Source organism: Bufo bufo, chromosome 2, assembly GCF_905171765.1.
Source record: "Bufo bufo chromosome 2, aBufBuf1.1, whole genome shotgun sequence".
NCBI classification, from domain to species: domain Eukaryota; kingdom Metazoa; phylum Chordata; class Amphibia; order Anura; family Bufonidae; genus Bufo; species Bufo bufo.
Genome location: NC_053390.1, coordinates 259,278,688 through 259,302,700, shown reverse-complemented (window position 1 = coordinate 259,302,700; position 24,013 = coordinate 259,278,688). Strand labels below are relative to the sequence as shown.

The 24,013-nt window shown below is 43.8% G+C and overlaps 1 protein-coding gene across 3 annotated transcripts in view; it reads left to right on the top strand.

Moving 5' to 3' along the window:
* Positions 1-24,013, top strand: part of BICDL1 (BICD family like cargo adaptor 1) — a 122,090-nt gene that overhangs the window by 65,885 nt on the left and 32,192 nt on the right. For all 3 annotated transcript variants that reach the window (XR_005776181.1, XM_040416517.1, XM_040416518.1), the window contains exon 3: positions 15,576-15,692. Coding sequence is in view for 2 of the 3 variants with exons in the window: in XM_040416517.1 (XP_040272451.1) it covers positions 15,576-15,692 (117 nt within the window). In the remaining variant the exon portion in view is untranslated. The remainder of the gene's footprint in view (positions 1-15,575; positions 15,693-24,013) is intronic.

Here is a 24,013-nt window from a genome sequence, read left to right as displayed (position 1 = left end):
TGCGACCGGGCCCCCTCAAGCCAGGAGAACGCAGCCGCAGCTGAATAACTAAGATACGATTTACAGGGGGCGGAACGGAGGCCGAGAGGAGAGGCCCTGTGTGACACGCACTGTGCAGGGCAGCTGGGCAGGCGAAGTGAGGAGGAGGGGCCGGGGGAGCGGCTTCAATAGAGGTGCGACGCAGGACTTAGTCACGTACCTCACTGTGACCTCCTGCGTCGGATCTCGCGAGATGACGCGGCGCGGGAAGGCACAGTGAGTGAGGCATTGGTGACCGCCTGTACCAGGATGCCACAAGCTGTGAAGGAGAGAGAGGTAAGTATTAATTATTATTTTTTTTTTATGTACCCTACGTTCTACCCTTATTGCAGAGGCACTGGGGGCACGAGAGGAGGACCACTGACAGTACTCAGTCAGTGGACATCATAGTATTAATAAGAGTGGAGACTGGAGAGACTACCATTATATTAATAATAAAGAGGGGGCTATTATATTAACAACGAGGGGGACATTATATTATTAATAAAGAGGGGGTCATTACATTAATAATAAAGAGGGGGCCACTACATTAATAACAAAGAGGGGGTCATTATATTAATAAAGAGGGGGGACATTATATTAATAACAAAGAGGGGGCCAATACATTATTATTAATATAATGTCCCCCTCTTTATTATTAATGTAATGGCCCCCTCTTTGTTATTAATATAATGGCCCCCTCTTTATTATTAATGTAATGGCCCCCTCTTTGTTATTAATGTAATGGCCCCCTCTTTATTATTAATGTAATGGCCCACTCTTTATTATTAATGTAATGGCCCCCTCTTTGTTATTAAAGAGGGGCCATTATATTAATAATAAAGTGGGGGCCATTACATTAATGATGAAGAGGGGGCCATTATAATATACAGGGGGAATAATATTATGGGGAATGGGGGACTATCTGGCTCTAGCATAATATTGGGGGGCAGCAGGATGAGTTGTTGAGACACCAGGAAGGAGAGGATGAGAGTAAAGTGAGGAACCTAAAAAATAATCTGTGAAACTCTGCAGAGACGAGAAGCGGCTGAAAGAAGGTGTCATGGCGGTCTTATCTCTGGATGAAGACGTTGAGAAAAGTGTACATCACAGGAGACGTCACTGGATGCAACAGGTATGGTGCGGCATTCTCCTGTAATAATATTACCCATGCACATATCTGTTTCTCAGTAGGGTAAGGGGTATATAGAATTTGACCCACACTGCCGCATCCGGCCCCAGACTTCAGGTAACACTGTGTTCTGAATTCTGGGGCCTCACACCCATCTACAACATTATCTGTACTCAGAGAGTTATCACTGTGTTACATAGGACTGCTAGTGATCTACTACAGTATTTGTTAAAAGGGGCGTGCCCGGGGTAGGGGGGTGGCACCATTTTTGGCTTTCCCCGGGTGCAGGCAACCCACGCTATGCCACTGCTCTCCTATCCTGTGAGTGTGACTGCGACTGCGAGACACACTGACTGACCTGACTGACTTACTGAGGTGAGCGTCCGACCGACCGTGGTCCTGGTCCGGTCGGTCCAGTGAGTGAGTGACTACGACTCTGTCTGTCCTGAGTGAATCCGGGCTCTGACCCGCCTGGTGGGAGCGCCGGTGAGATTGTGATAATAAGCCCCATGCCAGGGGGTCCCTGATGTATTAACTGACCAATAACATAGAGATCCCAGTGCCAACTGCCTTGCTGGTGAACGATTGGCATATACTCCTGCTGTGGAGTAGGGGGGGGCCCAAATTGAACTCTTGCACCAGGGCCCATGAGCCTATAGCTACGCCCCTGAAAAGGTGCCATACGATTAAAGATAAGTTGGTGAGGAGTAGACTTAACCCCTTAAGGACTCAGCCCTATTTCACCTTAAGGACTTGGCCATTTTTTGCAAATCTGACCAGTGTCACTTTAAGTGCTGATAACTTTAAAACGCTTTGACTTATCCAGGCCGTTCTGAGATTGTTTTTTCGTCACATATTGTACTTCATGACACTGGTAAAATGAAGTCAAAAAAATTTTTTTTTTTGCTCAAAATAATACCTAATTTACCCAAAAATTTGAAAAATTTGCAAATTTCAAAGTTTCAGTTTCTCTACTTCTGTAATACATAGTAATACCCCCAAAAATTGTGATGACTTTACATTCCCCATATGTCTACTTCATGTTTGAATTGTTTTGGGAATGATATTTTATTTTTTGGGGATGTTATAAGGCTTAGAAGTTTAGAAGCAAATCTTGAAATTTTTCAGAAATTTACAAAAACTCAATTTTTAGGGACCAGTTCAGGTCTGAAGTCACTTTGCGAGGCTTACATAATAGAAACCACCCAAAAATGACCCCATCTAAGAAACTACACCCCTCAAGGTATTCAAAACTGATTTTACAAACTTCGTTAACCCTTTAGGTGTTGCACAAGAGTTATTAACAAATGGGGATGAAATTTGAGAATTTCATTTTTTTGCCTAATTTTCCATTTTAACCCATTTTTTCCACTAACAAAGCAAGGGTTAACAGCGAAACAAGACTGTATCTTTATTGCCCTGACTCTGCCGTTTACAGAAACACCCCATATGTGGCCGTAAACTACTGTACGGCCACACAGCGGGGCGTACAGTGAAAGGTGCGCCGTTTGGTTTTTGGAAGACAGATTTTGCTGGACTGGTTTTTTGACACCATGTCCCATTTGAAGCCCCCTGATGCACCCCTAGAGTAGAAACTCCATAAAAGTGACCCCATCTAAGAAACTACACCCCTCAAGGTATTCAAAACTGATTTTACAAACTTTGTTAACCCTTTAGGTGTTGCACAAGATTTAATGGAAAATAGAGATACAATTTCAAAATTTCACTTTTTTGGCAGATTTTCCATTTTAATATTTTTTTTCCAGTTACAAAGCAAGGGTTAACAGCCAAACAAAACTCATTATTTATGGCCCTGATTCTGTAGTTTACAGAAACACCCCATATGTGGTCGTAAACCGCTGTACGGGCACACGGCAGAGCGCAGAAGGAAAGGAATGCCATACGGTTTTTGGAAGGCAGGTTTTGCTGGACTGTTTTTGTCCCATTTGAAGCCCCCCTGATGCACCCCTAGAGTAGAAACTCCATAAAAGTGACCCCATCTAAGAAACTACACCCCTCAAGGTATTCAAAACTGATTTTACAAACTTTGTTAACCCTTTAGGTGTTGCACAAGATTTAATGGAAAATAGAGATACAATTTCAAAATTTCACTTTTTTGGCAGATTTTCCATTTTAATATTTTTTTTCCAGTTACAAAGCAAGGGTTAACAGCCAAACAAAACTCATTATTTATGGCCCTGATTCTGTAGTTTACAGAAACACCCCATATGTGGTCGTAAACCGCTGTACGGGCACACGGCAGGGCGCAGAAGGAAAGGAATGCCATACGGTTTTTGGAAGGCAGGTTTTGCTGGACTGTTTTTGTCCCATTTGAAGTCCCCCTGATGCACCCCTAGAGTAGAAACTCCAGAAAAGTGACCCCATTTTAGAAACTACGGGATAGGGTGGCAGTATTGTTGGTACTAGTTTAGGGTACATATGATTTTTGGTCGCTCTATATTACACTTTTTGTGCGGCAAGGTAACAAGAATTAGCTTTTTTGGCACCGTTTTTTTTTTTTTTGTTATTTACAACATTCATCTGACAGGTTAGATCATGTGGTAATTTCATAGAGCAGGTTGTCACGGACGCGGCGATACCTAATATGTATACAATTTTTTTAATTTATGTAAGTTTTACCTAATGATTTCATTTTTAAAACAAAAAAAAAGTTTTTGTGTCTTCATAGTCTAAGAGCCATAGTTTTTTCAGTTTTTGGGCGATTATCTTAAGTAGGGTCTCATTTTTTGCGGGATGAGATGATGGTTTGATTTGCACTATTTTGGGGTGCATATGACTTTTTGATCGCTTGCTATTACACTTTTTGTGACATAAGATGAAAAAAAATTGCTTTTTTACACCGTTTTTATTTTTATTTTTTTACGGTGGTCATCTGAGGGGTTAGATCATGTGATATTTTTATAGAGCCGGTCGATACGGACGCGGCGATACCTAATATGTATACTTTTTTTTAATTTATGTAAGTTCTACACAATGATTTCATTTTTGAAACCAAAAAAATCATGTTTTAGTGTTTCCATAGTCTAAGAGCCATAATTTTTTCAGTTTTTGGGCGATTATCTTAAGTAGGGTCTCATTTTTTGCGGGATGAGATGACGATTTGATTGTTACAATTTTGGCGTACATGCGACTTTTTTGATCACTTTTATTACCTTTTTTTGGGAAGTAAGGTGGGCAAAATTTCAATTTCATCATAGTTTTTTATTTTTTATTTTTATGGCGTTCACCGTTCGGGTAAAGTAACATGACCGTTTTATAGATCAGGTCGTTACGGACGCGGCGATACCAAACATGTGTAGGGAATTTAATTTTTTTCATTTTTAATCAGTGATAAATGTGTTTTTTGATTTTTACTTTTTTTTTCACTTTTTTTACTTTTTTTTTTACCCAGACCCACTTGGTTCTTGAAGATCCAGTGGGTCTGATGTCTGTATAATACAGTACAGAACAATATATATTGTACTGCACTGTATTTTACTTACACTGAACAGATCTATGCCTTCAGCACAGATCTGTTCAGCACCATGGACAGCAGGATGCCTGAGAGGCGTCCTGTTGCCATGGGAACCTTCCCCGTCTGCTCAGTTCTGGTCAGAACTTCGCAGACGGGGAAGGGTAAGGAGGGGATCTGTCGGGGGGCTGTCTGGGGGCTCTCTCCCTCCCCATCGGGGGGCTGCAAAGGCACAGCAGCCCCCCGATCGGAGAGGGAGGGAGCTCCCTGAGCTGTTAACCTTTTCCATACATCGGTCCGTACGGACCGCTGTATGGAAAGGGTTAAACGGCTGACAACGCATCACCGATGTCAGCCGTTTATACCAGGGTGCCAGCAATGTGCTGGCAGCCTGGTATATCCACTGTACACCAATGATTATTCAATGGGAGGCGGGCGGGGGATCGCGATCCCGCCTGCCGCACCGCCCGCCTCCCGCACCGCCCCCACCGCCCGCAACCCCCCCCCTGCACCTTCCACCGGGCTTAAATCATTCAGAGGTGCAGGGGGGGTGATAAATATATATTTTTGCCACACTAAAGTTTCTGATCGCCGCGGTCAGGGACCGCAGCGATCAGAAACTGCAGAAAGCGCAACAAACCGCAGGTCTGAATTGACCTGCGGTTTGTTGCGATCGCCGACATGGGGGGGTCACGGGACCCCCCCGCGCATTTAGCCGAGGTGCCTGCTCAATGATTTGAGCAGGCACCGGGTTCCGATCACTGCCAGCCGCACTGCAGTGATCGGAACAACACATGACGTACCGGTACGTCATGGGTCCTTAAGGACTCGGGAAACATGCCGTACCGATACGTCATGCGTCCCTAAGGGGTTAAGGAGAATAAGGCTAGCAACTGGCTCACTGAACGTACACCAATAGGAAGTTATAAATGTGGGGACTGCTCATTTTGTCAATATGCTTTACAGGGCAAGTATTTTTTCTTTGCGGGTATTAGGCATAGAGTTAAGCAATTTACCACATGTAGAACAAAATACGTGGTATACCTGGTACTATGCTCCTGTGGATCCTTCTACATAGGGATGACGATCCGCCCTATGTATGAGAGATTCAAGGAGCATATCAATTCAGTGAAGTCAGGAAAAGGTTGTCCCAGGCTCATTGACCACATCCGCACTAAACACGATTACAATACTAAATGTCTAAAATTCGCTGCCCTTGAACATGTCCCCGCCCCGGTACTAGGTGGAGATAGGGACCGCCTCCTTTTGCAAAAGGAGGCGGAGTGGATTATCTGCACCGCTGCTATGGGTCCATTGGGACTAAATGATCAAAATGATCTTAGTGTTTGTTTATACAGATAGAGGACCACGCACACGATACAGGTACATTTGGTTGTGAGGGAATGTTATGTTTCTACCCTCCCCGTTCCGTAGCAGACCGGGTATATATGTTTTTAGCGTCTTTGGTTGCCATGGCAACGTGGACGCATTTAAATGAGCGTATGGGTAGCGCGACTTTGTCAGAGGCCAGAAGAAGCGCAGGAGCGCGAAACGGCCGTCGCCAGCTGATCACTCAGCGTTCTACGCACTGTCCGCCCCAGCCCTCTGTAACTTCTATCTTCATTGAAAATAAAGAAGAATTTTGCCGCAAAGTGGTGAGTGCCACTATCATTTATTCCTTCTCCTTGGATTATTGCTCTCTGTGCTTTTATTGTGTCAAAAAAATGATTTTATATATATGTAAATGAGGCTACTAACATTTCCAGAGCAGAGTCACGCCTACTGTGAAGTAGCCCAGCACTGCCCCGCATCCTCTGAATCTCCTCCTTGCTCCCCGACGTCACAAAGCTAGAGTGCTGTAATCTCGCGATGCGCACGCTAGCGAATGCGAAGGGTCGGCATAGTGTTCCTTACCATCAGCGTCAGGGAACGAACTGCGCTAGCTCACGCATCGCGAGATTACGGCGCTCTAGCTTTGTGACGTCGGGGAGCAAGAAGGAGATTCGGAGGATGCGGGGCGGTGCTGGGCTCCTTCACAGTGGGCGTGGCTGGGCTCAGAGTCAGAGAACGCTGGACTCATCTCTCAAGCATGGAGGAGACAGGACTCCTCTAAGGTTAATTTACATATCTATAAAATCTTTTTTTGACACAATAAAAGCACAGAGCGCTATGGGGACTGGATATTGCAGATGTGCTAGCGGCCATCTAGCAGCCCATGTCCTCAGCTCTATACCTAAAATCCAGGTGACAGGTTCCCTTTCCCATCCCAGACATTGGTGGCATATCGCGAACAAGAGAAAAGTGTCAGCTCCCCTAATAGCAGAGTTGGTGCATGAACACATGGATGGTTCCCAGGAAATATATTCCAATTAGAAGAGTAGGTTCAGCACTTGATAAAATGGTAAATCCTTAATTTGCAAATCGGGGCACATACAAGTTAAAATCAACATAGTCTACTCGTTGACTAAGGTTGTTGATACACTCGAAACGGGTAGGTAGGTTGATTTTAACTTGTACGGTTATGTGTCCTGATATTTTTAATAAGAATTTACCATTTTATCAAGTGCTGAACCTACACCCTAATTGGATTGGTGGGATATAGCTAGGATGCGCCACCAGTGTCAGATAGATACGATTCCCATGGGACGCTCGCCTATCTCCAGAACGGGCCCCCACAAAGTGAAGAAAAGCGTGCGGCCACCCTCCATTAACTGCTATGGAAGTCCTGAAAATAGCCGAATGACAGCTCTGTTATTTCCGGCAGCCTCATAGCGGTTAATGGAGCGGTGGCCGTGCAGGCATGGTGTGCGTTCTCCATTCACTTCTGTGCTCGGTTATTTTTGGAACTCGCATAAAAGTGAATGAAGAACAGACTTACACCTATTTGACATTGGTGGCATATCCTAGCTATACGCCACCAATGTGCAAGATGGGCATAACCCTTTAAGCTGCGGTCACTTGGATGATCATAAATCCATAGCAAGCATTCAAAATTGTGTCTCAGTTCACAATAAGATTTATTTTACTTTACTTGTTTATATAGCGCCAACATATTCAGCAGCGCTTTACAGACATTATCATCACTTGCTGTACTGAGTGAAGCTCACAATCTAAATTCTCGGTATGTCTTTGGAGTGTGGGAGGAAACTGGAGTACCTGGACGCAAACATGGGGAGAACATACTGTACGGACTGCATGCTGATGTTGTTCTTTACCAAATTCAGACTTAAAACCCCAGCACTGCAAGGTACCAGTGCTAACCACTGAGCCACCGTGCTGCCCAGATGTGAATCCAGATGTGTACATGGAAAGATTACAAGCTCTTCAGACAGTGGCAAGGACTTGCTATATCATCCAAAGCAGCATGTTTTTTTTTTTACCGTACATATCTTCTAGAATGTCATTGGTGACTTAATGGGATGAGAAGATTCTGTCAATGTCTGGCCTATAAGTTATGTACAGTGAATGACTGATAGTTATAGTAATATAGTTATATGTTCCCTTCTATGTTTAGTACTACAGCTTCTCTGTATTCCAGTTATTTTCTATAAGGTCCATTCTACTATTCCGTTTGGCTGCTTTAGAAGTCAAATTTATAGCCCATTGTCACCTGTTCTCCACATACTTAGAGAGGACCTGTCACCATGCAATCTGCTCGTAGCATGTTAAAGAGCCAGATGAGATTAGCAGATTGATATATGTTTTTGTGGGAAAAGATTCAGTAAAACCCTTAAAGGAGTTGTGTCACTTCAGCAAGTGGCATTTATCATGTAGAGAAAGTTATTACATACCACTTACTAAGTGCATTTTCACACTAGCGTTTTTGTTTTCCGGTATTGAGTTCCGTCACAGGGGCTCTATACCGGAAAAAAACTGATCAGTTTTATCCTAATGCATTCTGAATGGAGAGCAATCCGTTCAGGATGCATCAGTTCAGTCCCTCTTACGTTTTTTGACCGGAGAAAATACTGAAGCATGCTGCAGTTTTCTCTCCGGCCAAAAATCCTGAACACTTGCCGGAATGCCGTATCCGGCATTACGGTAATTTACATTGAAATGCAATCCAATGCGTCAGCCTCTCTGGTGGCCGGGACCATGGGAGCTCATAAAGAATGGTGCTTTTTCTTATTATGTGCAAGCATGACCACCGCTCCTGGATTGCAGGATGGTCGTAACCATAGAAATGAGCCTTGTATAATGTGATGGGAAAAGGAATCAAGGTAGAAAAGGAGGCAATATTGACAATCACAATACATTAGTAAGTGTCTTGTATTAACTTTCTATACATGATAAATGCCAACTACACAGCCTGGGGACTAGCGATGGCATAACGATTGCTTATCCCCATGCTGTGGTGGACATTGCTGCATGTAATAGGTCTCCTCTACTAGCGAATGCTTCCTTCCTGACAATCGCCAGCAGAATCGGCTCGTGTAATACAGCCTTAAGTGTGTATACAGAGATACCTGCCAGTCACCTCCCTCCTCTACCGATAGCTGTTCACAGGAAGTGGAAAAAGCAGAGATACACCGTATATTTCGCCCCATAAGACGCATTTTTCCCCCCCAAAAGTGGGGGGGAAATGCCCCTGCGTCTTATGGGGTGAATACTAATGAGCGCTTCCATTATGGAAGCTCTCATTAGTACCGGAGGACCAGGAGGTGGTCAAGGCTCTGTACTCACCGCTTCCTGGTCCTCGGCTGTCGGCTATGCAGTGGCTGCGCACAGCGTGAGGGCGCTCTGTGACCTCACGCTGTGCGCGCCGGTTAACAGCACAGTCGACAGCAGGGGGAAGACAGAGCGTGGGCAGTGAGGAGCGGCCGCGTCCAGAAGCAGGAGAGGTTTGTGGTTTATTTATTTTATTAAACATGAGGCAAAAGGAGCTGAACTGAGACAATGGGGGCTGCTGGGGGCCAAAATGAGAGGCAATGGGGGCTGCTGGGGGCCAAAATGAGAGGCAATAGGGGCTGCTGGGGGCCAAAATGAGAGGCAATAGGGGCTACAGAGTGCTGATAGAAGGCAATGGGGGCTGCTGGGGGCCAATATGAGAGGCAATGTGGGCTACAGGGGGCTGATATGAGGCAATGGGGGCTGCTAGAGGCAATGGGGGATACTGAGGACTGATATGAGGCAATGGGGGCTGCTGGGGGCTAATATGAGAGGCAGTGGGAGCTACTGGAGGCTGATATGAGGTCTGATTGAGGTCTGAGGTCTGATTAGGGGTCATTCACATTGGGGTCTGAGCTGAGGTCTGATCTGAGGTCTAATGAAAAACCTTGGGGCGTCTTATGGGCCGGTGCGTCTTATAGGGCGAAAAATACGGTAAATGTATAAATTACAGGTTTTACTGAATCTTTTCCCATAAAAATATATATCAATCTGCTCTATAACATGGTGCTGTCATATTGCAATGCATTTTTGGGTGACAGGTTCTCTTTAGGCTCCATTCACATGTCCACAAAATGGGTCCGCAATTTTGCGGAACGGGTGCAGACCCATTCATTTTCAATAGGGCCGCAAAAGATGCAGACAGCAAACCCTGTGCTGTCCGCATCCGTACTTCCGTTCTGTGGCCCCGCAAAAAAATTGAACATGTCCTATTCTTGTCCACAGCCATGGACAAGAAAAGGCATTTCTATCATAGTGCCGGTGTTCCGTTATATTTCCCTACCTCGTGAGATTTCCCTACCCTCGTCACTTCCGGCCGCACCGGACATGACGTGAGGAGGTGTGCCGGAGGTGTGGCGAGCCGCGCAGACACACAACGACAGTGTAGGGAAATTTCACAGCAGTTAGCTGGACACCGGCCGACACTGCGCATGCGCCGGGTGCTTTACCAGTTGTTAGGGAAGAGAAAAATTATGGGCCAGTGCTTTTTCCCTACCCTAACCGCTGGTGAGGCTCCCAGCGCATGCGCAGTGTCAGCCGGTGTCCAGCTGAGAACATCCATCCGATCACCGCGCCTGCGCACCGGCCCGTAATTTTTCCCTACTCTAACCGCTGGTGAGGCTCCCGGCGCATGCGCAGTGTCGCCCGGTGTCCAGCTAACTCTGCTGTGAAATTTCCCTACGCCGTTGTTGTATGCCTCATCTCAAGAGGTAGGAAAATATAACGGAACACCGGTCATATGTGGTCCGCTAAATGCGGAACACACATAGCCGGTGTCCGTGTTTTGCGGATTCACAATTTGCGGACAGCAAAACAGTTGCGGAAGTGTGAATGGACCCTAACAACAATAACAATAATAAAGGGCTCATGCACACGACAGTATTTTGCGTTCAGTATACTGGCCGTTTTTTGAGTTCAGTATGCGGTACATATACTGAACCATTCATTTCAATGGTTCAGCAAAAAAAACTGAAGTGTCTCCGTGTGCATTCCGTTTCAGTATTTCCGTATTTCCGTACCGTGAAAAGATAGAACATGTCCTATTCTTGTCCGCAAATCACGGTGCTTGGCTCCATTCAAGTCAATGGGTCCGCAAAAAAACAGAACACATATTGAAATGCATCCGTATGTCTTCTGTATCCGTTCCGTTTTTGCTGAACCATCTATTGAAAATGTTATGTCCAGCCCAATTTATTCTATGTAATTACTGTATACTGTATATGGCATACGGAAAAACGGAAAGGAAACGGAGACACAACGGAAACAAAGAACGGAACAACGGACCGCAAAACACTGAAAAAGCCATACTGTCGTGTGTATGAGCCCTAAATGTGTAACTGTCATTTATTTTTGTTAAATGTGTAGGGCAATTAATAATACAATTTTTTTCAATATACTTTATTTATTGATTTTGCAATATTTACTCTAAAAACTAACCCTGTATTTGACATTTGGCATTGAGCGGCTCATTTCACTGTTCAGCGTAGTACTGAATAGTGAAGACGTTCCTCACTCACTGCATTGGCCTGCCCTCACTGCCTCCCTCATATATTCACTAAGGCCCCTTTCACACGGGCGAGTTTTCCACGCGGGTGCAATGCGTGAGTTGAACGCATTGCACCCGCACTGAATCCGAACCCTTTCATTTCTATGGGGCTGTGCACATGAGCGGTGATTTTCACGCATCACTTGTGCGTTGCGTGAAAATCGCAGCAAGCTCTATTTTGTGCGTTTTTCACGCAACGCAGGCCCCATAGACGTAAATGGGGCTGCGTGAAAATTGCAAGCATCCGCAAGCAAGTGCGGATGCGGTGCGATTTTCACGCACGGTTGCTAGGAGACGATCGGGATGGGGACCCGATCTTTATTATTTTCCCTTACAACATGGGTATAAGGGAAAATAATAGCATTCTGAATACAGAATGCATAGTACAATAGGGCTTGAGGGGTTAAAAAAAATAAAAAATAATTTAACTCACCTTAATCCACTTGTTCGCGCAGCCGGCATCTCTTCTGTCTTGTTCTGTGAGGAATAGGACGTTTGATGACGTCACTACGTTCATCACATGGTCCGTCACATGATCCATCACCATGGTAAAAGATCATGTGACGGACCATGTGATGAACATAGTGACGTCATCAAAGGTCCTATTCCTCACAGAACAAGACAGAAGAGATGCCGGCTGCGCGAACAAGTGGATTAAGGTGAGTTAAATTATTTATTTATTTTTAACCCCTCAAGCCCTATTTTACTATGCATTCTGTATTCAGAATGCTATTATTTTCCCTTATAACCATGTTATAAGGGAAAATAATAAAGATCGGGTCCCCATCCCGATCGTCTCCTAGCAACCGTGTGTGAAAATTGCACCGCATCGGGTATATATACAGTCATGGCCTGAAATTTTATTTCTCACAGAAAAGTATTGCAGTAACACATGTTTTGCTATACACATGTTTATTCCCTTTGTGTGTATTGAAACAAAACCAAAAAAAGGATGTAATGTCACACCAAACTCCAAAAATGGGCTGGACAAAATTATTGGCACCCTTTACTTAATATTTGGTTGCACACCATGTGTTCTTTTCTTTGTAGGCCTCATTCCGTTTTCAGTAAACAGTAGAATGATGCGTTTTACCAAAAAGCTCTATCTTGGTCTCATCTGTCCACAAGACGTTTTCCCAGAAGGATTTTGGCTTACTCAAGTTCATTTTTGCAAAATGTAGTCTTGCTTTTTTATGTCTCTTTGAGCAGTGGGGTCCTCCTGGGTCTCCTGCCATAACGTTTCATTTAATTTAAATGTCGACAGATAGTTCGCTCTGACACTAATGCTCCCTGAGTCTGCAGGACAGCTTGAATACCTTTGGAACTTGTTTGGGTCTGCATATCCACCATCCGGACTATCCTGCGTTGACACCTTTCATAAATTTTTCTCTTCCGTCCACGCCCAGGGAGATTAGCTACAGTGCCATGGGTTGCAAACTTCTTGATAATGTTGTGTACTGTGGACAAAGGCAAATATAGATCTCTGGAGATGGACTTGTAACCTTGAGATTGTTGATATTTTTCCACAATTTGGTTCTCAAGTCCTCTTCTCTTTCGGTTGTCCATGCTTAGTGTGGCACACACAATGCAAAGACTAAGGCCTAGTTCACACGAACGTGTGTGATCCGTGGCCGTATTGCGGCCCGCAACTTGCGGGCCGCAATACACGCCCACAGTTCCGTGTGCATTCCGCATCACGGATGTGGACCCATTCACTTCAATGGGTCCTCAAATCCGGAATTGCGTAACGGCTGCACGGAACGGGACCCCTCGGAAGCACTACGGAGTGCTTCCGTGGGGTTGCGTCCCGTACTTCCGTTCCGCAAAAAGATAGAACATGTCCTATCTTTTTGCGGAACGGGCGGATCGCGGACCCATTAAAGTGAATGGGTCCGCGATCCAATGCGGCTGACCTACGGCCGGCGATCGTGCCTTGCGGGCCGCAGCACGGGCACGGGTCACACACGTTCGTGTGAACTCGGCCTAAGTGAACTTCTCTCCTTTTTATCTGCTTTCATGTGTGATTTTTATATTGCCCACACCTGTTACTTGCCCCAGGTGAGTTTAAAGGAACATCACATGCTTGAAACAATCTTATTTATCCACAATTTTGAAAGGGTGCCAATAATTTTGTCCAGCCCATTTTTGGAGTTTGGTGGGACATTATGTCCAATTTGCTTTTTTTCCTCCCTTTTTTGGTTTTGTTCCGATACACACAAAGGGAATAAACATGTGTATAGCAAAACAACATGTGTTACTGCAATACTTTTCTGTGAGAAATATTTAATTTTCTTGAAAATTTCAGGGGTGCCAACATTTACGGCCATGACTGTATATATATATATAATCCTATAAAAACCTCAGAGAGTGTCTGACCTATAGTGGGGTTCATACTTACCTGGTCCCCACTGCTGGGTTCTGGCTCATTTGCTCCCCGGCCTTCTTCGCAATGCTCTGGCATCAACATCCTGTTAATGGGTACCACGTGACTGCTGCAGCCAATCACTTGTTGCAGCCTTCTCCAATATTACCAAGCACAGCGCCGCACATTGTATAGTGGTTGTGCTTGGTATCGCTCTCAGCCCCATTTACTTCAATGAGTCGTAGCGCTATACCAAGAACAGCTGCTATACAATGTACAGCACTGTGCTTGGTAAGAACAGAGAAGGCCACGACACTCACAGGAGCGCCAGTGTCTTCTCAACCAACTGATCGGCGGGGGTCCCGGGTGTCAAACCCCCAATGAACAGATACTGATGACCTATCCTGAGGATAGGTCATCAGTATAAAAATCACGGAAAACCTCTATAATGTATACGCTGAACGTACATTAAAAATGAGATGTGAACAGTCCATATATCAGGTTCTGTGTAAGTTTACTGGCTGTGTAGTGACAGGTACACTGTTATGCTCTGTAGAAGACTAAAAGAGGTTTAAACAATGAAATTACATTTTTAAGGATCCCGCATGCCCCATTTAACATTAGCTAATGTGAGAAAGGCCTTTAGTTGCTTAGAGGTTACCTTGGGTTCCTTTTTGACCTTGTGGACTATTACACACCTTCCTATTGGCGTGATCTTTGATGATCAACCACTCCTGGGGAGGGTAATAAGTGGTCTTGAATTTCTTCCACTTGTGCACAATCTGTCTGACTGTTTATTGGTGGATTCCAAACTGTTTAGATATAGTTTTGTGACCTTTTCCAGCCTGATGAGCATCAACAACTCTTCTTCTGAGGTCCTCAGAAATCTCCTCTATTTGTGCCGTGATACACTTCCACAAACATGTGTTATGAAGAACAGACTTTGATAGATCCCTGTTTTTCAGGTCGCCCACTCACACCTGATTGTCATTCCATTTATTGAAAACATCTGGCTCTAATTTCACCTTCAAATTATTTGCTGATCCTAAAGGTTCACATACTTTTGTCTCTCACAGACAAATGATATTGGATCATTTTTCGTCAATAAATAAATGCCAGTCTAATATTTTTGACTCATTTTGACTCATTTGTTTGATTTGGTTCTGTGTACCTACCTACTTTTAGGACTCGTGTGAAAATCCAATGTAGTTTCATGCAGAAACTTTCAAGCACCACTGTATACTGGCAGTGTAGTGGTGTAAGATAGCGTACTGATGTATTTCCACGTGTAAACTTGTATATCGGTATACTGATTAGCGAAGGAGGTTATACAAAGACAAAGATCTTATGCAGTAGTGTTTGCGTGGTATTTGTATCAATGAGCATATTGACATTATTGCTACGCAGCATTTTTATGTTCTCTGGTTTTCCGTTACATTTGTTTGCTTCTTCCATTGAAGTTCTGAATGTTAAAATGCCAGTGCAGTGCTGTTATATGAGTGGATATTTACAAATCTTGAGGTGACGTAAAAATTGATGTAGAGGGCCTAGTGTCCATTATAATGTGCTTTAAATAAAATAGATTATTATTCATTTTTATGAATTGGATTCAGATTATTATATAAATTTATGCTTAATATTGCTCTTATCCGTTTAGGCTACAGAAATGGAGAAGCAGCTGTCACTACAGGTCACTGTCCTTCAAGAGGAATTCCGTGAAAAAAGTGTGTTTACAAGCCAACATATTTCACGGTTAGAAAGCCTGCTATCAGAGGTGAGCTTATAATATAACTTAACACGCAATCGCTTGGGCTAGGCATCAGTTAGGCTTCACAGAAACATGACTGGTTACTTAGATACTCAATGCCGAGGAGTCATTGAGTTAAAGCTTAACTGGAAATTGATTACGTTTGTTGGTTTCTCGATAGAGCACTGGCATGTTTTTCTTACTTGTTCAATGGACCATTAAAATGAGTTAGTGAACAGCACTTTTTAGAATATCCATGCTTATTAACCAATAGTAGAACATTTAAATCTATAGAGGACAGCCACCCTACATAATTTATATTTGTACTGCTAAAAGCGAAGCCATAATGCAAACTGCATAAAGAATCATACTTCCATTTTCCATTGGAAAAGCTTGGTGAAAGCGTGGTGGGGATCGCAGACCCCATTCAACTGAATGGGTCCACGTCTTCAGACGGTGGGCACATGGTTGGTGCCCATGCATTGTGGACTGCAATTTACGGTCCGCTGCAAGGGCACACAGTCATGTGCATGATGTAATATGGAGACCAAGGACCCAAAATTTCTTTTTTCACTAGGCATTTTTAAGTTCATTAGACAAGTCTGTTGGAAAGAAAAATCCCGAAAACAGCTCCATACCTAAAGTATGCTGTATGTTGAAAAAAAACACCGCCCAACAACCCCCCCAAAAAAAAAAAAAAATTGTATTAAATGAGCACCATTGACCAGAAAAATGCCACAACAAACAGCACTGGGGGAAATTTATCAAGACAAATAGCAATAGCCCATAGCAACTAATCAGATTCCACCTTTCATTTTTTAGAGCTCCCTTGGAAAAATAAAAGGATCAATCTGATTGGTTGCTATGGGCAACGAAGCCAATTTTCCTTTGCACCAGCTTTGATAAATCTCCGCCAATGATTCTGTATAAATAAGCTGAGAACTGGTTGTTACTATCCATCTTGTCAATGAGGCGTGTAGCTGTCTGACTTTGTCACCTCTGGCTAATCTGTGATAACAGGGTAAAGTTATTTAGGGACACATCCTGTTGACAAGAGGGATGGTAATAGGGCCCTTTTAAACAGGTCGAGTACGGGGGTTATTATCTAGAACAAATGTTCAAATGAACACTTATTCGTGATAAATGGCCCAAGTAAAAATGCTGCCGATTACCTGGCAAACAAGCATATGCTCGTTTGTTAGGGGATCACATTGTTCACGCGGCACCAAATATCGTTGTCTGAGGATATATGAGGATATATGAGGATGAACAATTACAGTAACGATTGTTTATTCCATACAGTGTAGTGATAGGGTTAAGTGAATCAGGTTCGGATGGCTATATCCGAACGCAATTCTTTTGAAAAATACCTTAAAGGGGTTGTCCGGTTTCAGAGCTGAACCCGGACATGCCAATAATTTCCCCCAGGCAGCCCCCGTGACATGAGCATCGGAGCATGGATTGCGCAGGGCAAGGGATCTTTTATTCACTATAACACACTGCCGGGCGGAGGCTTTTGCCTAGCAGTGTGGTTAGTGACGTCACCGGCTCTGATGGGCGGGCTTTAGCGCTGCCCTAGCCGTTTTACAGGCTAGGCCAGCACTAAAGCCCGCCCATCAGTGCCGGCGATGTCACCGTGCTCACTGCTAGGCAAAAGCCTCCGCCAGGCTGCCCGAAGGAGAGCCCGGTTCGTCACCGAAACTCCACAAAATGCCTTCGCCCTGCGCGATTCAGCGCAGGGCAAAGGAGAGCATCGGAGCATGAACTGCTCAGATGCTCTTGTCAGGAGGGCTGCCTGGGTGAAATTATGGGTATGTCCGGGTTCAGCTCTGAACCCAGACAACCCCTTTAAGAGTATGGGCTCCATCCTACTGTAAAATGTATGGCCTCCGCGGAGGTCTTTCTGAAGTTTCAGCAAATATTATGAGACTTACTTCGTCTCGCCTCTATTACACTTCGTTTGTTCGCATAAATTGCCGTATCAAAATGCCAAGCTGAACTCAGCTTCATTAATGAGTCAAGAAGCTGAGTTCAGATTTGTAATTTTGAAAAGACATCTGTGTTGGTCTCATGTTCATTTGTTGCACATAACACACAGCTCGATCCGGCTCATTGGATTCTAAGTGATAAGATCCATCGTTAGCAGGCATCTTTAGGTTACTATAGTGATTTTGTATAATCTTGTGAAGCTCTTCTATCTGGTTGAATGCTCTGCTATTTTTAGGGGAGACTGTCACATTTTATATATAAGTACTGTGCCATTTTTTCATCACTGCACTATAGTCTGATGTGTCTCCATCTCTAACCTAGATATCTGATTGACAGCAGTCATCTTTCAGATGTCAGGTAATACAAGAAGGTTTTCAATGAACTTTGCTTCTATGTTTTTGATTAAAAAAATATTCTTTGGCCCTAAGATTATGGGTCCCTATTCACCAGCAGCCCTGAAAGTTTCATGTATGTACTGTATACGTAACCTATTAAAGGTATTTGCAGTAGAGTACTCCATGTCACTTACAGTAGGCACCCGTCACACTGTGCTTGAGGTTTCTGTCCCTTCTGACTAATATGTTTAACAGATGACACTGTGTAGTGCGCATTTTTTATTCGATGGCTCTGTATGGAATAGTGCAGTCTGCTACGCTATTCCATGCAGTAAAAATTACAAACTCTGGTGGATACCTGCCCGACAGAGGCCAGACCACTCTTTAGACATCCGCCGGTACAATTGGGACCTGTAGGTCCGTTCACGGTATGCAGTGGCGCATACAATACAGACACAATGTAAAAGAGGCCTTAGGGCTCATGCCAACGAGTGTACTTGCTCAGTGTCTGTATTGCGGACTGTAAATGACCTGCAATATATGAGCACTGGACATGTGTACTCTGTATCATGGATGCCGACCCATTGACTTGAATGGGTCTGCATCCACCAGATACGACCGAAGATAGGGCTTCACCTATCTTTTTGCGGTGCGCAGGCACAGATCGGAAGCGCTTCCGTGGGGTTTAGGGTCCGGGCACTGAGCAAGTACGCTCGTGTGCATGAGCCTTTACTTTGGTAGCCATGTTCAGCTAATAGAGGAATCCTTTAAGGGCCTTCTAATTGCTAAGGCTATTAATGGAAAGCAGCTCAAGATATAAACTAGCTAATAACTAGTGCTCGGAGTCAGGGCAAACAGTGATAACTTTATTTGGCAGGATAGTTACGGCAATACCAAAATGTTGTCATTTTTGTTATATTTTTCTACTTTTACAAAATATGAAAATAAAACTTTTAAAAGAAAAAAAATCCCTTTGTGTCGCTATATTCAGAGATCCATAACATTTAGATTTTTCTATCCACGCAGCTCTGTGAGTGCTTTTTTTGTGGGGCAGGCTTTAGTTTTGATTGGTACCATTTTGGAGTACATACAACTTTTTGATCATTTTATTTCATTTTTTGGGGGAAGTGAGGGGGCCAAAAACAGCAATTCAGTTTTTTTTTTTTATATATTTACTTTTTTTACATAATAAATGGGAAATGTTTTTTTGAGCTTTCAATATGTGCTTTTTTACATTTTTTTAAATGCTATAAACTTTTTATTAAACTCAAAATCTCTGCTGTGCAGAAGTTAGTTGCTGGAATATGACATCACTGCGCAGGGAGCGTACATAACAAAGCAGGGGGCATCATTTATAAGTTAAAAAGAGGTGGGCTTGGGGTCTGCTTGAAGCAGGCATGGGAACTGGCAAGAGGCGGGCCTGGGCTCCTTCAGCCGAGATTCACGCCCCACTGGGTACTTTGCAGGCTCATTTTCATTTCAGACAAGGTTCGTTTTCTTAAGATGGGAAGCACCGCTATGTGCCGCTATGCAACTGCCTTACTGAGATAATGATGACGAAGGTGACAGATTCCCTTTAAATTACCTGCAGTAAAAAAAAAAAAAAGACTAAAACATTACTAACCTGTTAACCCGTTCCTGACCGCCATACACATATATACGTTGGCGGTTGAGTATTTAAATATTGTGAGTGCAGCGGGCGCCATAGCCACCGGGTGCCTGTTGTTTTAAACAGCAGACACCCAGGGCTAATGCATGGAATCGATGATAATGTCAATTGCACACATTCAGCCCCTCAGATGCCATGGTCAAATGTGACTACAGCGAAACAGAAGAAAAATCTAAATGGCCAATTCGCTGTTTATTTCTGGTCGCCTCACACAGCTCCGTACACATAAAAAAAAAAAAAAGTGATGGGGGTAAGATTATGGAGATGCAAAAAAAAAATAGTTTTCTCCTCTTTTTTTTTACAGAAGTAAAACACAAAAAACTATACGTATGTGGTATCATTGTAATTAGTGTTGAGCGAATTGACCTTCGGATCCAAGATCCAAAGTTGATTCGCTCAAAGCTTCGTTTGAATGCTGTACAGAGATTTTCATACAGCATTCAAAAGTATGGGCTCCAGCGAGGGAAATGAGTTATTACCGAAGTCTTGCTGGACTTCGGGGAATAACTTCGGGATTTGATTATTTAACTTTAAAACCATTTTAAAACTTGGTTACGAAGTCGGCTTCAGTACCGCACCAGTCCCTGTTTAAAATGGTTTTAAAGTTTAAAAATCAATGGCCGAAGTTCAACTCGCCGGAGCTCATACATTTTAATACTGGTCTGGATGTATGGCTCATCATTGCTTCAAGAAAGAAAAGACCAGCGGGGACCACTGGAGTATCAAGGCTTAAGCAATTAAGGATTTAGCAGATTTGTTTTATAACATTTCCTGCCGGTAGCTTCAATTCCTAAAGTGTACCTAAAAGTTCAAGAAATATTTTTAAACTGTTAAAAATACCCTAATAATAATAGTCTTTATAATATACTGTATCTATTGATTTTATTGTTTTACAAGCAAAAGAGGCCTCCAAAGTTTTAGCCTTCCTGAAACGCTATTTTGTGCAGCATACAGAGAACCCCTGCACTGATGTGCTATGCCAGGCTTTAGCGGAGCCAAGTTATGACAGGCGAGAGCAGTGGATTTTGCAGAGATGCAACTCTGGCACTGACTGTAACAAACTCTTAGGTGTGTGAAAGTAGGATAAAGCCTCTAGGGGGTTAAAAAAGGGGTTTGTAATGGCGTCAGAAACTGCTACATCGCTTCAGGGCTCACTTTAGCCTGAACAGAGAAGCCCCTCCAGTGCCCATGGGTACCTATGTAACAAACCACAGCATCCATAGCTTTCCAAGATGATGCGTGTATCCTCCACTGCACAGGCGCTGAAAGCGTTCAGCACAGGTGCAGATACAAGACATCCATAGCTTTACTGTATCTGCAAGTATGCTGCACTCGTTTAGCACCTGTCCCCTAGAGGGCACAGCCATCATCTTGGAAAGCTATGGATGCTATGGAGGATTGTTTAGAGTGGTGATCGTGTCACATCTACACGTCATCACAGGAGCAGGAAGAAAAGAGATCGGTGGCGGACCTGAAAAGAAGGCATGAGCGAACTTTATATTTTGAAGTTCGTGTGCGGGTTCGTGTTGTGGTATTTACTGAATGGCGTTATGGATTCCGTTACCACAGACAATAACGCAATACCATGACGGAATGCATAACAGAATGCCTTTAGAGGCATTCCGTTATTCATTCCGTCATGATAGAAGTCTATGGCCTGCATAACGGATCCGTCCTGTTTACGTTATGCAGGAGAGGACTCAAAATATGAAATTCGTTACTCCCTACTGAAAAGCATGGGACAGCATGGAATTGTTATGGTGAGTATTACTACATTTGTTATCTTACACCACTGTAAGCTCATTTATTTTTATTAAATCATGGCAAAGCCTTTAAGCAGGCATGCCCCTAGCCTTTCTGCTGCCTGAGGAGAAAACCTAAGCTTACCCTTCCCTCCAGCAAGTTCACGACACAGACCTCTTCTAGTCTGTGCCCTGAGCTCTATGTAGACTGTCTCAGTCAGCACCATAATGATGACACTGGCCTCTGATAGGCTACAGGTACTAGGACTAACGCCTATTAGAGGAAACGGTGGGCCACGGAGACATTGCTCTCGTGCCCCGTCGCAGCATTTAACTGTATTACTGTCCTGAGTACAGCAATGCAGTAGAATGTGTTGAGGTGAGCGTTTCCACAATGGAAGCACTCATTGCCCATGGCCCTTCCGCTGCCCCCCTCTCGCCCCCTCATTGGCGGCGCACCCCTATTTTTGAGTATTACTACCATTAGACTCGACACCCCCAAAAACCTATAAGAAGCCTGATTACTGTTTTGAGTTTTGAAGTAAAATCTAGGAAATGACACATTCTGAATAATAAGCGCTTCAGATAGAAGGAAGTTGAGCCTGCAAGTCTGACATCTCATGTATGGATGCTCCCTTTGTCCTGTACGATGATCCTTACCGGCTAGTAGCCCATGAGCCTATCCTTCTGTATGATGTTATGTAGAGCAACGGTGTAAGCGGGGAACAAATCTATGCCGTATGCCTGACCCGCCCTGAAATAGATTGTGTTCCTCAGTCTCTGTCATTCCTCCTTCCTCTTCTTTCCATTCAATCCCGTTTTCCTTTCTCTTTTTTGCCTGGTGCGGAGCAGCAGATCCTAGAAGTAAGTACCTCATCCTTCCCAGGTCTGGAGTGCATGAACCTACCTGTCACGTGTATCTGTCAGTCATTGTCTGCATGCAGTCGTCCTGGCCGTACATTCCACACTTGTTATTTTAAGTATAAGTAACGTTATCTTTCATATTGTGATGCTATAGAGCGTTTTTCAGAAAAGGCGCCTGTAACTCGCTCATGTCAGGTTAGGAAATAGCTTTCCGTGCGCTGTTCTTTGATATGTAAAGGTCATGGCTGTGCAGATTCATCACCTCATCTCTTCCTGGATTTTACCACATAAGACACAATTACCAGATGCTCAGCGAGTCACTTGTTGCATTGTGAAATTTTTTGACCAGTTTGCATATATTTCACTCACCTCAGAACACAATGTACGGTAAAATTTAATAAGGCGTGCAATAAACCAGAAAGTCTCATAACCGGGTGCTTGTATACAGCAGACTATTAGGTTTCATCTACTTTCTGTGATTGTCTGATAATATACACAGGATTGGATAATCCAACTGGCAGGTCCTAATGATGTCAGGTTAATTCAAAATGTGCTGAATTATGTGAACTAATGGGGGTTTACCTGGGGCAATTGTGGGGTCGATTATCGAGAACAAATGTTCATTCCTGATAATCAGCTGTGTAAAGGTGCCACAGATCATCAGATGAATGAGCAAAACCCTCATTCAGCAGGTGAAATTATTGTTTGTGCGGATACCTAAATCATCATTTCTGTGCAGCAGATTGTGCTGAGTAATCATCGATCTACATGAATCTGTATGAGGAAGAGCGACAGCAGTAGCCATCATCCCCATACAGTAATGGAGATTGCTGCGTGTAAATGCAGCTCTCGCCCCCGCTCAGGAGCCGGCAGTTATCAGGAAGGAACAGTCCCACATGGTATATAATTACCCCGGTCCCCGACGAGCGATCATTGTAGCGACTAGTCCCCATCCAGTGGAGAGGATTTCTGCATGAAAATGCAGCTATCATCTCTGCTCACCACTCAGGAAATTATGGGAAACAAACTATTTGCTCCTAATCATTACCTGCTGAGTTGGACCCTGTAAAGGGGCCTTTAGGCACCAGGGTTTGGATGCAGCTGCTACCTCTACACCCCTTGTAGTTGTGCCCCTGACCCTATGCAAGTAAAGCGAACAGCTCTTACATAATGAAGACAGAGAAGGAGCAGATTGCAACCTCATCCAACATTGAAGTAAGCCAGGACAGTGATGAATTTTAAGTGCAGCCTTAAAATACTCTGCTAATAAAGAAAAGTATATCAATTTTGTCCTTTACTCAGCATGTTTTATTAGCAGATTTTCCAAAGATATTGCAGCCTGACCTGGCCTGCTCCTGCAGCACAATTACATATGCAGTAGGGGAGCCTAGTTCCTGTACATTAGAATAGAAGGTGTCCATGTGGATGCATATCAGGACTAGGACAGATATTCATCCCCTGGGTGTAAACCAGACAACGTTCCGTTCAAATCCAAGTAGAAACCTTGAAAAACATGAAGAATTAACAATAGAAAGTTATATAGGTATTGTGATATAATTTATGTGCATGTGGGGATTGTTGTTGTGGACATACAGTAGCTGGTACTTGGACCAGTAACTTCCTGTATAGGAAATCAAAGTGCTATGGTTTTAAGGCTTCATTCATTTCAGGGCAAAGTATGTGACCGAGTCTCCACCTACAATTTGCCATTTATTATACTGGTTTATCATGTTTTGGCCTCCATCAGGC